This window comes from Austrofundulus limnaeus, unplaced genomic scaffold, assembly GCF_001266775.1.
Source record: "Austrofundulus limnaeus strain Quisiro unplaced genomic scaffold, Austrofundulus_limnaeus-1.0 Scaffold0, whole genome shotgun sequence".
Lineage (NCBI taxonomy): Eukaryota > Metazoa > Chordata > Actinopteri > Cyprinodontiformes > Rivulidae > Austrofundulus > Austrofundulus limnaeus.
Genome location: NW_013952402.1, coordinates 5,636,188 through 5,652,812, shown reverse-complemented (window position 1 = coordinate 5,652,812; position 16,625 = coordinate 5,636,188). Strand labels below are relative to the sequence as shown.

General features: G+C 39.4%; 1 protein-coding gene across 1 annotated transcript; it reads left to right on the top strand.

Moving 5' to 3' along the window:
- Window positions 1-1,525: 1,525 nt before the first annotated feature.
- ppm1ba (protein phosphatase, Mg2+/Mn2+ dependent, 1Ba) lies at window positions 1,526-15,435 on the top strand (the record flags this gene model as incomplete). The annotated part of the gene is given in 6 exon segments (XM_014030749.1): window positions 1,526-1,867; window positions 7,334-8,250; window positions 8,548-8,665; window positions 10,053-10,167; window positions 10,434-10,491; window positions 13,724-15,435. Coding segments are annotated over 5 exon segments (1,209 nt in total). The 3' UTR covers window positions 13,754-15,435.
- Window positions 15,436-16,625: the final 1,190 nt, after the last annotated feature.

Sequence of the window (16,625 nt, the reverse complement as noted above, 5' to 3'; positions counted from 1 at the left end):
TCAGGAAATATGTCGCTACGTCACACAGTGGAGTCTCTCTGATTGGTTGACGCGGCGCGTCGAGCTGCAAAAGTTCAGATTTTCTAATTTCAGCGATTTGCGCCTCAGCGCGTCGAACGCTCAGATCGTTCAAATCATTCAAATCGTTCAAATCGCGCTGCTCTAATCGCACTTGAGGCGCCGCAGCACTTCCCGACGTTGCTTGAAGCGCGGCTACCATAGACTTTGTATGTAAACCTGATGCTCCAGATGCTGAAATCGCGTTCGGTGTGAACGCACCATTAGATCCTGCTCGATCTCTTTACAGCCTGACCCTGACCCCGACACTAAGATTAACCAGGAGAAATGTGACCCAAGTAGGGTTCTCCAGAAAAAAGTGGTGCCGTACAGTAACGCCCATTTTGTTCTTGTCCAATGAGGTGGTGCCGTTCGGCAGTGGTTCCCATAGTTGGGGTCGGGACCCACAGTGGAGTCCCGAAACATCAAGGTGGGGTCCTGAAAAGATTTTCTGAATTAATTACACAAAAAAATTACAACTATCAATTTTTTGCCTTTTTTGTTACAAATGAGTAAAATCAGTGTACTTAAAATGGACAAAAAGAGAGTAGTAATGTTACTATGCTCTTGTTTGTTTGACGTGAAACCAATGTTCATCAACCAACAGCTGGGGTCACAGGTCTGTGCTGCTGGCATTTTGTGGGTCAAAAGCTGAAAAGTTTGGGAACAACTCCAGTACGGTGACGCCCCTTTTTTGCTTGTCCAGTCAGGTGTGTCCCTTTAACAAAGTCCGTCAAATCAGGTGTGTCGCTTTAGAATCACCTTTCCTTGTGACACGCTCACTCGTCCACAGAGACCTCTACTTGCTCTGCAGCGGTGAACGCGGAAGCTCATTGATCGTGCAGAGTCACCGCGCCACTCTCGTGAACGAAGAGCCTCAAGGCTCTCAAGCCTCAAGCCTCAAGGCTCAAGAGAACGAAGAGTTCTCTTCTCGTGAACGAAGAGAACTGATTCGTTCGGAGTCAGACCCACACAGCACCACTACGGTTCATTCAGATTCATAATAACCACAGTCCAACTGAACGAAATGAGTGACTCTCAGTCACCGACTGGATCTCGAACGAAGCACGGCATTAGCATGTTGCTCCAAGCGATCGGCATAACACAAACAAACGCTATCGAACCCCGAAACAAGTCAAGTTTTTATCCGCCTCACAGTATTCACTTCCTGTTCAGCCTTTCACAATAAAACCGGATACATTAAAACATATTGTAACACAACTTTTAATATTTCTTTAATTTCAGCGCAATAAAACATTTTGAAAAACCAATACTTAAACACTTACTCAATGCAAACCTAGAGAACACGAAAGTTCTACTGCAAACCAGCACCGTCACTCTGCTCAAATGAAAAATGAACTAATCAGGTGACAAAGAGATTCGAATCAGTTCGTTCACTGAATCGATTCTTTAAAATGAACGAATCATTCGTGAACGACGCAACACTACTTTGAACGTTTAGCATTAGCCAAAAATTAGCTTGGTTTGAAAGCGGCTGATATGCTACCACATCGTGATTTTCCTGTCAAACTTCAGTCAAAGTTAGATTAATGAATTTATGCCCCTTATGTTTCCGGCGGGAAATATGTATATAAAAGCCTTAATCCGATGCAGGGACATGCTGAAAGGAGAACTTATCGTGTGAAATGCTGGCTAGCCTTTCAAAGCTAGCTGTGGAGCTGGGGGCCGAGACGCGAAAGTGGCTAACATTTATCGACGGTTAACACAACATCAACAAGCCTGTGTGTTTTGTCTTAACTGTCGTAAACACAACAAGGAGGACAGACTGAGACAATCCCTTCACGACAACGTAAGTAATAATGTTTCGACACACTGGCAAGTCACCAGCTAGACAACACTTCTGTCTTGGACACAACCGTGAACTTCGCTAGCTCGTTATCTTTCAGGGTAGGCAGGCTCTATTTTAGTCCAAAACACGGGACTCGTATTAAACGGTAAACAATGGTTAACACTAGTAGCTAAAAACCTAAATTTATATCTGCGCACCACTTGTTGTAAGGATAGGTGTAGAATGTATTGATTTAAGTGTATTTTATAAGGTATTGTTACTCTGAATAATCTCAGATAGTGTTTACAATATTTGCGATCTCTCATTTCACACGAAATATCCTTAAAATGGATTCTATAGATTCATTAATTACTGCTAAATAACCACGCCAGATTTTAGTTTCAGTCAAAGTTAGGTGCTTGTTTGTGTTGTGTACAAATTCTGTATTTACGAAACCTCAGCACGATTTAACTTGTTTTATTGCTGTGTTGTGGTACTTTTTATTGGGTTGTTGGTGTATGTGGCTGTTGAACTGGCAGTGCGTTTATGTGACGGTGTGTTCCAGAAATGGCAGCAGCATCAGTGGCATGTTTGTGTTGGCACCTTTGTGTGAAACCCTGTACTAGCCATGTTGTTTTAGCCTGCAACTACTGTGAGCCTGTGGGCTTGTCCAAAAGACATTTATCTGTCCATGTTTGGCTCCGTCATCTGAGTCTTTTCTCACCATGTTGATGTACGCTAAGATGCACTGTAAAATGAAAAACGTGGAGAAAATACTTCAAGAGGGCTGCATGCGATACTGCTGATACAGTTAAAAAAACACAGATTAAGGATTTGGTTACTATGCAAACATAATGTTGTTGTTTTTATTTTTTTTTAATGTTGTGGATAGAGCTAGGCGGTATGACCCAAATTTTATATCATGGTATTTTAAACAATTACACCGGTTTTACGGTATTTGACAGTGTTTTTTTCCCTCACAGGTCAGTTGATAATAAAATGTACAAACTTTGCTTATTGACTTTTTTCTTTCATCACTGTTTCCCTCCTCTTGTACGTCTTTTCTTCTTTGCCTGGTTGTAGACAGTAATCATGCATTTTGGTCCGATCGTGAAGGTTTGAGAAAAATTTTTTTTTTAATCTGGTCTATCGTTACGTGTTAATAAAACACGTTAATAAAATAAGGATGACTCACCTTGCACACTAGTCAACTCCGCTACACTACAAAGCTACTTTCCCCTGGGCTTTTCACAATAGAAGCACGCTAGAGTCTCCATGCAATAACGTCTGTTATAATGTAGTGCGTTAAATCTAACCGTGCACGTCACTGAAGAGTGGTTTAACATTCAGCGATGGTGAAAACGGGATGTTTTTTTAACGTTAGACCATATAAGTGGCTGAAACAAACCACCCGCCGCCAGTGGTTCCAACAATGGCTGTGTCCAAAACGGCAGGCTGGGTCCTCCGGAGGACCCAGACTACCCGGTCACGGCGGGCCGGGTCCTTGGTAGACCGGGAAGACCGGAAAAAAAGAGGCTGTGAATTTGGACGGTCTAGCCTCCCCTCCTTACCCTGGCGTACGTCTTGTCACCTAGCAACTGTGACGACGCTAAACAAGCAAACTTAAATCAAAACTAGAAAAACATCAATACATTAGCATTATTAATATCACAAAACTATAAAATTAACTTAAAAGTATCATTTGAAGAACTAATTCGCTGTAGGTTCATGTTTATTTCGCGTTTTTTATGACGAAAAAATAATATTTAAAAACATGTCCATACAAATGATAAAAGTATTAGAATTACAACCGCTAATTTTTTAAAATTTTTATATCACCATATTTTTATTTAAAATGTATTCTTTTCTCTCGCTTCGTCCGCCATTACTAGCATAAAAAAATCTCCGGTCGGGCCGCAATGCATTATGGGATRTGSTGGGCCRGGAAGGATCCATCGGACCTGTCCTTCGATTCGGGSMAAARGAAGGACGTATTTGTCKGMYGCATCGGAGGAGTCTTCSGTTTTGGACGTCCTTCGTCGCGGCGCTGTGACGTATGCGGCCGACAAATTCGACCTTCGGAGGACCCGTCCTGCCGTTTTGGACACAGCCAATAACGTTAGCATGCTAATACGCTTAGCGGTGCTGCAACGAAATGTGTCCCCAGGGAAACAGCTCACTGGCGGCTGCGACGAAACATTCCGCACGTGTTCAGACTGTACCAGTATTCAGAAAAGTCATATCATAACAAAAATAAAAACCGGTTTTCGGTACAAAACGGTATACCGCCCAGCACTAGTTGTGGACAATTTTTGTCTGAGATAATAAAGTAATTCACAAATACATAAACTTTACATTTATTCCCACAGAAATATAGAATGGTCATAAACTAATTATCAGAAAGTAAATATTCTAGTAACTGATTCTTGGTGAATCTTAACTTTTGATGCCTGGGAAGCCAAGTGATTGCAAACAGGCTTCTGAACAAATAGAGCAGATACAGTATAAACAGATTTCAACTGTATGATATTGTTGCTGCCAAGAAACCACTCGCTGTCTAGTATATCATGACACGTTTACTTTCCTGCTCTTTGGCCGTGGTCTGATAGACTCCAGTCTGGTCAAGTAACGGCTCCATAGTCCCAGACGCCAGCACAGTGAAGACGATCACGTTTAAAGCGCTCTTGTTCCTGGAAATTGACAGCTGGACTTCAGGGAGGAATAATCAAAAAAAGTTAATCACCTTTTCCATTTGTGTTAAAACAAACTTAAAAAAAGAACGTAAACAAGATTTTCTTTGTTTATAAAGCTGATCCTCTGCTGGTTATGTCTTTATTATACCTGTAGAGCATTTGTTATTTGTTACTATTCCAGAAACTTTTTAAATATTTTATATTTTATCAAAAGTTGACGTACATAATGGATGATGCCTAATCAGCAGAAAGGTAACCATATGCCTAAAAGGCTATGTAAGGGGATTAGTAGAAAATGAAGTATGCAATTACTGGTACAGCTGGAAGACTGCTTGATGAATGAATAAATAATGGCTCCTAACTTTTTTCCACTAGCAGTGTTAATTCCCAGTGTTAATCCTCACGAAAAAAAATGGAAGCGCCAACACAAAATGTTTGATGTTCAGTTTAAATTAGCAGCACTTCTAATTATATCAGAGATGACAAAACATCTTTTGTTATAAACAGTTTGCACAAAACTCAAATAATCAAGAAGTTAAGTAAAAAGAAATTGTTCACTAGCACGCTCAGGTTGTGTACTGTGTTTGACCAGATAATCTGGGTCCGTGTGGATCCCATCAGCAGCTGAATGTTAAATTGAGTCAACTTGTTAAAGCTGCCCTGCTTGTTTAAAGTCCAAAAATAGTGGTTGGACTGAGTGAGTTGAGCTTTCACCATCAGTGTCAAACAGAATGAATAATACAGAGCATTGTGTTACATAATTAGTTTAACTAAACAAAGGCAGTTTTCGTGGAAATATCCACTACTAAAGTTGAAATTCATTGCACTGTACATAGCCACATGAAAGTCAGCAGGTCCATTAAACAAACAAACAAACAAACAAACAAACAAACAAACAAACAAACAAACAAACAAACAAACAAAACTCCCCAGACTTCTTGCACTGATGGTTCAACAGTTAATCCACTTCAATGTAATCACAAGCCACAGTTTTTCTGTTGTTTCTTGTGCAGCAGAATGTACTTGTGTGTAAATGTCTGAGGAAATTTCTCATCACAGGTAAAACCTGGAAGTGTGAATGAAGTGGTCTTGTGGGAAGTGTAGACTTTTCAGAAAGGTGCGAGCCGATGACTAGAGGACACCCTAAAAGCTTTTTATAGATCTGGATCATCCACAAGATCTTGGCACATTGTGTTGAAGGCATGAGTGTTGTATCTTTGTTGCACATCACAGTTTTGCTGGCACGGTGGGAGTATGCATATTTAGACACAGTGGATGTCATGCTTTTGGTTCCGTAACCTTGTCTGTCTTAAAGTACACATTGAGACAACAGTTATCCACCGCTGGTCTGGACTAATGAGCAAAGATGGCACAAAAAGGTCACTATTGCACACAGAAATGACAAACTTTACAGCACACAAACTGTCACTTGGTAGCTTTTATTTCAGACTGTTGTTGACTTTGCATCTCAACTGCGTTTTTAATTTTTTAATTAAAATTAAATAGTTGTTAAAGAAATACGAGATTTGCAATAAGTTGGTTATTCCTGACATCTAGCCTTCAGATTTTCAGCTTTAAATCACACTTACATTAATTAAATCCCTAAGTTTGCCTTCAGTATTCATAAATGGTGTTTATGGATATGTTCTAAAATAATTTCTATTAGACTCAGTCTACAATTTCTATGGCTAAGATGCCACTAAGTGGTGTCACAATCAATAAAACTATGTTCCTCTTTAACATAAACAGTCAACAAAGACTTTCCTATCAAACACCCTTATGTTGCTGTTCCTTCAGCTAATGCAGGTGCAGTTATTACAAGATAAAAACATCCTCTTGAACACTCAGCAGAGTTTGTTAATGCTTTCAGTAGTGAGTTCTGGCTGGCCAAAGAAGCTATTAAGCTCACTCCCATGTCTTTCCAAGCATAAAACAATGAACTTGAGCTATTTCTAGATATGTTGCACAATGATTACGTTTTAGTACAATTTCATTTATCCTAATAAATAGACAGTAAAACAAACAAACTCAAACATGCACACACACATGTTGACAAGCTGTAGCAGTCCCAAGTGTGATAAATCAATGGGATCTTTGCAGTGTTCAGATTTTCAGACCATTGCAAAAGACCTGTAATCAGTTTTTATAGGCTGAGATGTAATAACAGATTAAACTCATTCGTAGAGGGAACCTAATTAACTACTACACTTTGAAAAAAAATATGATCAGATGTTTGACAGCACAGCTTTTAATTTCTGTTCATATTATTGATAACAGTACTATGTGTTTAGTCTAAGAGAAACAATGCAAGTTAATGTGGATAACTTTGGTTCAGTGTTTCAGATGAGTGGACATTATGTCTGAATCTGTAAAAAAGACAAACACAAAAACAGCCACGTTAGGCTTTCATCAGGAAGTTATTTTACCCTTCTTGCAGTGATTATTTCTTTCCAAAAAAAACTTGCTGCAATTCTTTCTGTGAACACAGCTCCATATCTGTTTTGTATTAGTTGCTGCATGGATTTCACACACTGTAGTTACATTTTTTGTCAAAAAAGGTCTGTGGGATTGGTGTTGAGACTTAGGTGGTCATAAGTGAGGACAAGCTGCTCTTTCTTTCCCAAGTTCTGTTTTTTTTAAACCTCTACTAGTGTGTTTGAGTTCATTGTGTTGCAGTGTGACAAAGCTGGGGCATTTTTACATGCAGGTACAGCTTGTGTTTTTGTTTATTACAGTATACTTCACTGATTTTTATATGTGTTTGCCTTGTTTTTCTTTGTTTCCCCCCTCACAGATAGCAGTGGGTCTGTTTAAGGCAGAGCCATGGGTGCGTTCCTGGACAAACCCAAAACAGAGAAGCACAACTCACACGGTGAAGGGAATGGACTGCGCTATGGAGTGAGCTCCATGCAGGGTTGGCGGGTGGAGATGGAGGATGCCCACACAGCTGTGTTGGGTCTTCAGACCCCTGGAATGACTGACTGGTCTTTTTTTGCAGTGTATGATGGTCACGCTGGATCCAAGGTTGCCAACTACTGCTCTAAGCACCTTCTCGAACACATAATTACTGCTAGTTTAGGAGCTGGAGGTACACAAGACTCACACGTTGGATCAGACGGCTCCACCGGTGACTCTCAAGCACCACCACCTCCTGCGGTGGAGATTGTGAAAGCTGGGATCAGAGCAGGTTTCCTAAGCATCGACGAGCACATGCGCAACTTCTCCGACCTTCGGAACGGTTTGGACCGCAGTGGCTCTACAGCTGTCGGAATTCTTCTGTCACCGGATCATTTTTTCTTCATTAACTGCGGAGATTCTCGAGCTGTTTTGTACCGCAATTCACAGGTGTGCTTCTCCACGCTCGATCACAAGCCTTGCAACCCACGTGAGAGGGAGCGCATCCAGAACGCTGGAGGCTCGGTGATGATTCAGAGAGTTAATGGATCACTGGCTGTATCGAGAGCTTTGGGAGACTATGATTACAAGTGTGTGGACGGCAAGGGCCCCACAGAGCAGCTGGTTAGCCCTGAGCCAGAAGTGTTTGTGATGGTTCGGGCACCAGAGCAAGATCAGTTCATTATTCTGGCTTGTGATGGCATCTGGGATGTCATGTCCAATGAGGAATTGTGCGAGTTTGTGAAATCTAGACTTGAGGTTTGTGATGACCTGGAGAAAGTCTGTAATGAAGTCGTGGACACATGCCTGCACAAGGTATGTTAACAATTGCTCATCATACCGTTGTGGTGTTCTCCAGTTTTGTCCATTTTTAACATCTAAGAACTAGTTATGTAAGCTGTGAACACTGTCAGCTTGTTTTAGTGAGTGATGACTTAAAAAAAATTGCCTTAAATAGAAGAAGAATCAACAAGTAGATATTAAAACAACCCTGAGAACTGCTGTGTTCAGTCCATTTATCATCGACCTCAGGAAACCATGTTTACTTTTAGTTTGAGCACTTACAGCTTAAGTCGCTCTTTTAACCTCCTTTTTCTTCAACATTTATGCTAGGGGAGTCGGGATAACATGAGTATTGTGTTAGTGTGTTTGCCCAACGCTCCCAAAGTATCCGAGGAAGCTGTGAAGAAAGAAGCTGAGCTCAACAAATACCTGGAGACTCAAGTAGAAGGTGAGATCGAACGGGTCAAGAATCTTCAGTGGCTAGTTTTTCTGGAATGTTTTTTGCTATTTTTCCCAATCAGCTTTGGAATAAGGCTGCATGTTATCAAAAAACCTGTGATGTGTGATTACAGAGCTTAATATTGCAATAAAAATAAAAATTAACAAACCCAAATCCAACTGCAAATTCTCTCATAGCAGTTCAACATTTTCTCCACTCACCAAGTAGTTATGATTTGAGGTGGTATCTTGGGTTCATTATGTTTATCAGACTGAAATATCTGAGCCAGCCATGTATTGAAGTTTATGCAGTTTTACAATATGCCAATTGCACAGGCTGTTATCGTTATGATAAATTTACAATAGTGCAGCCCTACTTTGAAATATTATTTCCTTATATGGAACAAAATGAATTTAGGAAATTGATTCCAAGTAGTTTGTTTCAATGAAAAAAAATCAATGTTGCTGCTATTCCATACAGTCTTAGATATAGTTTTTATAAAAATAAATTTAAGTCAAACTATATCTTGTTGTAATTTGGTCACTTTTGTCTTCCAGCTCAGTTAGCTCCTGTTCAGAGTAGGGGAATGATACTTTTATGACTTCCTTTTCCACATCAGGAAGCAAATTCCTTCGTTTCCTATTTTTTTCCTGTCTTCATTCCTCTTTCCCTCCATTTTCTTATTAAAATGTTTTCATGTGTTGCTTGGATGGATTCCTTGCTTCGTTCCTATTATTAATACTCTTTTCTCTTTTGGATACACAAGATTGTTTTAAACACAGATGATGTTTTTTCTTGTCAGATTTCTTTGCTGAATATTGTAGTTCAGATAAACTCATGGTTAGTCAGCAGTTTCAGATTTAGACCTGATACTTGTTTTTGTTTATCTTCTGGGTATTTCGTGAGTTTCAGTGTAAATAAGATTGTGATATTGTTTATAAGCCTTAGACATTCTAGTGTTTGTGAGTATAATACTTCAAAATAATGAAATTCACTTTTCAGCACATAGTGAATTATAGTCGAGAATCATACATTTTGTCCAGTTAACGCAGAGTCGATGTTTGGCTCTGGGTATTGTCTAAATTCTGGAAGACAAAAAAAGTGAGGGAGTAAAAAGAGAAGGCTGAGAGGAATGCTCTGGCTGAACATTGGCCTGGCCTCATGCCACTCGGCTCAGCTGCAACCTTCATGGTGTGTCATCATGCCTCTCTTACACACACTCGTTTTCACAAATTCACCTGGAAGGGTTCCATCATCACTTCCTTTCTCTGAACTTGTCACTTTCTCCCCCGCTTTCTCTCCTCTCCTCTGCTCGTCTCTGTGAACTTTGTCTTCCCATCGATGTTCTTGGTCATAAACACCTTCAGTTGTGTAACATTTCTGCTGTTGTGTTTAGAGATGCTGTCTCTGTCAGGAGAGGAGGAGATTCCGGATCTTGGAACAGTGATGAGGAACCTGTCTACGGACAGTGGCATGCCCCCTTTGCCACCAGGGGGTGGACTTGCTAGCAAGTAAGACTCGTTACTTTTAAAAGAATGCATACTTTTTAATTTTGTATTGCTTTGACAAATACTGTAAAGACAAAACAAAACAAAACTGCATTGGTTCAAGTGCCGTAATAATTTTGTCATTAGACTCTTTAAATAGAAAACACCTCCCACCACAAAATATACATCATTTTGATGCTGATATTCTGCTCTTTTTTATTTTGCTGCATTTTTTAAAATGCAATTATGTTAAGACAATGAAACCTTTTGTATCTGTGCTTTTCCTGCAGACGCAGTGTTATTGAAGCAGTATACAACCGTCTGAGTCCATACAAGGAGGAAGATGGAGTAAGCATCCTTTTAATTTGTTTGGTCTTTTAACCATGGATACAACCATTACACACATAGATGAACCCAAATCCTATGTTGAAGTTTGGACACTGCTTAACATTTTGAGTAGACACATTTAGCACAGGCAGCCTAATTAATTCCTTTATCTGTATACAGAACATTTAAAGAAACTCTAATATTTTGTGTTTTAAGCCCAAGTTGTCTGCTTTTGTTCACACACAAACGAAAACGTTTTTTAAAAAACACAAAGCTCAATTTGATTCTGTAAAGCCACCAAGATAAAGTATGCTAAATCTTTCTATTTTTTTGAAATGTGGCTCTGATAGATTTTAAGTTTATGAAAAAATTTCCTGTCACACAGATCTTATACTGTCTTGTGTTACTGTCACTATACACTACCTGGTCAAAAACAAGGGTCCACCTGGATTTAACTAAGGTCGATGATGTGGGGTTGCTGCAGTCTGTCAGGTCTAGGTTCAGCAACAGTCTGTGCTCAAAGAATGAGGTCAGCTGACTACCTGAATATATTGAATGACCAGGTTATTCCATCAATGGATTTTTTTATTCCCTGATGAGACGGTCATATTCCAAGATGACCATGGCAGGATTCATTGGGCTCAAATTGTGAAAGAGTGGTTCAGGGAGCATGAGACACTACTTTCACACATGGATTGGCTCCACAGAGTCCACTGAGAACCTTTGGGATGTGCTGGAGAAGGTTTTGAGCATCGGTCAGACTCTACCATCATCAATGCAAGACCTTGGTGAAAAATTAATGCAACACTGGATTTAAATAAATCTTGTGATGCTGCAGAATCTTATCAAAACAATGCCACAGCAAATGTGTGCCGTGATCAAAGCTAAAGGCCATCCAACGAAATATTGGAGTGTGTGACCTTTTTTTATTTTGGCCAGGCAGTGTATTTTATATAATATATTACTAGTTTATTTAATCAGGTGTTGCAAGTTTTTATTAATTCAAAACATCAGATAATTGGTTTTCCATAAAATCTGATCTCCAAATCAATACTGTAACTGTTGCAGTATTTATCTTTCATAGAAAACTGCTAATATAGCTGTAAAGTTTGTTGCTTCTTGAGAACCTGCATGAATAATAAGCTCAAATATTTCTGTGATTTAGCAGAGATCTTTATATTATTGCAAATTTTACAAAAACTTGCTTTTGACACCTGAAAAAACAGTTTGATCCTTTTTTGTGTTTTTGATACGTTGTGTTAAAACCATTTTTTGCAATAATGCCAGTGAATTAGTTTTAGGGACATGTAGCCTTAAGATGTCTAATCGCAAACAGCAGCTATTTTAGAGAATCTATTTGGTCCTGAGGGGGAGTAGGGCCTTTGATCTGCTTGCAGTGCAGGTTAGCAGCTTTGGCTGTTTGTGGTGTTCTTAACGCTAACCCCGAGCATGTTCAGCCTCACGTGAGTTCAAATGGCGATCACATGATTACCAAAACAAAAGCTGCAGTGCTTTTATTTTCAGATGTTAATGAGATTCATGTAAAAGGATCTAATGGCGGTCAGTGTGATGATCAGAAAACGTCATTTTGAACAGTTTGAAAAGCGTCAGAAAGCCCTGTCCACTTTTTAGTTTGTCGCTCTGTGTCGTAGGTTTTCTTTGTGCGTCTGTCTGGTTGTGATTGACACGTTAAAGTCTAGAGAGGATTTGTGTGTTTGTCTGCACTGATAATCCTTGTTCCAATACATAAAACCAACACTGTATGTAAAAGGGTGTCTGTAGTCGTCACGGCTTAATTTTATACTTTTCAAATGGTGTGTAATTAAAATATACACTACAGTAGCTGCGTTTCCATAGACCATGAAAATGCGCAAATTAGACTTTCAAAAATAAATTTGCTCAATAGAAACACGTCAATTTCGAAAAAAATTACGTTTTTCGACAAAATGTTTTTGCACTAGGCCGTATCAAAATTGATGTATTTCGCAAAACGGCAATGGAAACACTTTTTTCGCATCACGGGAGTCACGTGATCAAGAACCGGCTGTTTCTACTGGCGAAAAGATGACGAAGAAGAAGATAACAGGAAGTAAAAGTAGTAGTGAAATCACCAAAGTTGTAAAAAGTAATAAACTCACTGACTACAATTTCCCCAAAACGCAGCATACGTAGCCACTCCCAAGTATAAGGGGCTTGTCGCTCAAAAGCCTCGATAAGACGCCGACGTCTCCTCTGATGGCTGATGATGAGCGCTAGTGTCGTGGTAGCAACATGCTATATGTTTACATCCATTGCCACCATGTTTGTAATGAATTATCGCAAGAACAAGCGTGTTCGCGTGACTTTAATAGCGTTTCTTACTTAATGGAAACAAAGCAATTGCGAAACTGTATTTTTTCGACATATCGACAAAGTTTTGCGCACATTTGCAATGGAAATGCAGCTACTCTCTCACGCACACACACACACACACACACATTGAAAAGGGATGTATCATGTCTAACTGTGTGTTCACCCTCTGATTAACGCAGCCCTCCTGTTTCATTTGGTAAGTCGCATATATAACTGTTAACCCCCCTTCCCCACTCCCTTTCTTCCAACACCCCCATGCAACCACACACTCAACACACACATTCTTACAGGCATGTAAAGTGGTGAACCTGCAGAGCATATTCCCCTGTCACACCTCCATCAGTCGTTACTCCCTGCAATGGTCTATTCTCTAGCATGTAGAGCTCCATTTAGAGTTTTAAGGTTCGTGTGTGAGTGTGAGTGCGTGTAGACGTGACTGTCTAGAACCGATGAAGACGAATGATCAGATGTTTTACGGTCCTGTCTGTCCCACTCTCACGTCACAGGCACACAAACACGCATGCACTGGCCCTACACGCATGCACTATCGCCTCGCTCAGCAGCTGCACGCAAGCAAATACCAGTCTCTGTTTCTGTGTCACCCCCTGCAGTACGACAAAGTCATGGAGTTATGTTGGCATATTGTTGCGTAAAAAATAACACGAACTGAGTTAGAAAGTGTGCTTACGTTGGTGTTGTAATTCAAAGAATAAAATATTTTCTGTCTGTGGTTAAAAAAAAAAAAACCGGCCTCAAACTGAAATCCAGGTTGGGGACAGAAATATGGAGTGTGATTTTAAAGTAACAATGTATGCTATTTTTCTCTTATTTTGCCCCACTCTCCCCCCATTTTCCCCACCTCTTTCCTCCTTTTCCTCTTCTCATGGCTTTCCTTTTGCAGAGTGGAGCAGATTTGGAGTGCCACTGGTAGCTGTCCAGGACGACTGCGTCATCTGACAAAACAAAAAAACCCCAAAACAAAACAAAAAATACAGGACTGCATCCATAATCCTTTCTTTTATTTCACCTCAAAGAATAATCAAAACTAGAATCCTGGTTTTGAAAGTGCACCCAAGGTGGAGGACTGCAAACGGATTTTTGTTGGTTATTTAAATTCACAAAACGGGGAGGACCCAGACTGCACTACAGAACTATATACACCGTACAAAAATCAAAGGAGAGGCAAATGAGCACAGTTTCTTTCTATTTGTTTTGTTTTCTTTGTGGTGGTGTTTTTTTTTTTGATTTAATTTTATTTTTTTAAGATTGCCAGACATGGAAGCAGCTCTGTTTGGAAAGCTTTGGGACTCCGTGGTGCCTTGCACATACCTGAGCGAGAGCAGAGGATCTCACACCTCCACAACCAGCCAGCCATTACTGAGAACAGCCACTCACAGATGTTTCTAAGAGACTAACGTGGGTTTGTGGCATTATTTTGTGTTGTGTTTTTTTTTCTTCCTCTTTTTCTTGCATCCGACAGCTCATTTGACCACACAAGTTTGCAACTACTGCATAAGCTATGTTGTTCAGTTGAGGTGCTGAGATTCCTGACGCAACTTGTGCTTCAACATGGCTCCAATACTTCAACTACCTGTATCTGGCTCTTTGGAGACTGCCTCCTGGATTTAAAGATTCTGAGGTCGACATCATCCAAAGACCTCTGGAACAGGGTTAAAGCATCAAAACAGGAACTGTACACCTGTCACCTGAGGCTCCACCTCATTTAAAACAAGGGGGATGCTAATGAGTTTTTGTGGCAACTTCATTGGAGTTTTGTCTCTCTCTCTCTTTTTGTTCTCCTGTTCAAACGAAATCAGACTAGTGTGCCTCTGCAAATTTAACTTGTGTGACTTTTTTTCTTGCATGTCTCTGCTCAACTGCTCTAATGTCTAAAAGGATGTATACAGTTTTATCACTCTTTCCTTCAGTTATCCTGTGTGCTTTCTCTGTCCTCTCCAATAAGACTCTGCAGTACAGTGGCAAACATTGCCTAAATCATAAGCTTTTAAGCCTGCTGTTTAAGAAAAAATATATAGTATATAAAATTCAAATATATGAATATATACATAGATATATAAAAATATTTTTGATTTGTCTGCTTCAGTTCTATTCCCAGCCATAGTATTCATTGTGGTCTAATCTGTGTGGGTGGTCAGTGTGTATGCATTTGTGCGTGTGTGTGTGTGTGTAGGCCCAAAAAGATGAATAAACAAAATCTAGGTGCGCACACTTACTGTTCCAACACAGCAGTGTTCCAAAGACAGGGTTAGGGTTGAGGTAAAGAATTTTCAACCTTCCTCTTCTTTCCCTTCTATCCTCGCCACACACACACACACACACACACACCCCTGCTCATGCTACAACTTGCCTTTTCTATCTCTCAAATATCTTGTGTTTTATTTTTTAAGCCTTTTTTCCCGTAATTGAAAACATTGTCATAACTTTTGAAAAAAAAGTATTGTCTTTTCTGAGTACTGTTTCTCTTAAAATACAACTGAAAGTGGAGAATGAACTATATGTTTTAGAGCACATTGAGAAAAAAAGGGATAGGTGTTTATTTAAAGGGGTTAATTTGACTTAGCTAAAATTAATGTTCTAAATTTTTTGACAATTGAACTGAGATGACGAATATGCTGTATATGCGAATATGTAAAATGTGTTTCTACATTTCTTTTTAACGTGTATGCATAAGCATAGTAGTTAATTGAGCGGACGTTTTATAATTGATTTAAAAGAGAAGACATGTATACTAAATTGTAAAACAATTTTTCGACCATTCTAAGGCAAATTCATTCGGCTTGCTTTCTGAAGTGGCAGTATTTGAAGAGACAAATGACTAACAGAAATTGATGGTGGTTAATGTTTTTGTGGTACCTTTGCTCCTGGTGCCAAATGACAAATAGGTACTTGAATGTGTAGTTCTTTTGCAGTTGTTTTAAAGTGTTATTTACTTTGTGGTGGAGGGAGTGGCAAAGGGTGGTGCACGGTATGTGGCTGAGAGAAAAGTGTACTTTTTTATTTTTATTGGAGAGATGCACTGGGTGGGTGGGGATAAAGTGGGCATGTTCAGTGTGGTGGAACATAATGTTGAAGAGGAACAGTGGTGATAAATGAAAAGTGGGATCACACTTAATGGCATTCATTTTCAGCCTTTATTTGATTTTGTGTTTTTTTTTATATTTTCGTTGTTTGATTTGCAAATACTCCTAAAATATTGACATTTGCAGACTTTAGTTTAATTCTAACTCATTATCTGACTTTTTAACTTTGTGTGAAGTTGTACCACATTGAACAGTCCCCAGAACAGGTTTATATTTAAGTTGTATCAGACACTGGGCTTGGAAGAGTGAAGGGGTAGGGAGGGGGAGAAATGTTATTTTTCTGAATGTAAATCTTTACTCACACTGATTCCACTGTATGGGTTGAATATAAGCAGCACTGCAGCATCACATTCTCCTCTTATAAGACATTTAAAGATAAAACAAGCTGCCTTTGCTTCATTTAGAGAAAAAAAAAAGTACTTAATCATCTGATTGCAATATCTGGACTCACATTTGAGTCTATAGGAAGTTTAGTGAAACCTGAAGAATTCGAACCTGATTTGTTGCTAAACATTTTGTCTCTTGGTTCTGGTCCAACTTAGTCAATTTAATTGAGAATGCCAGAATGTAGAAAAAAAAATTGGAAATGGCTACAAACATTACTTGTCAGTATTTTTTTAGGATAGAAATCAGCTCTAATTCACCAGGAGTCTCTGGTCAGACAAATGTATGATCACAGTGGTAAATTCCACATATATATAT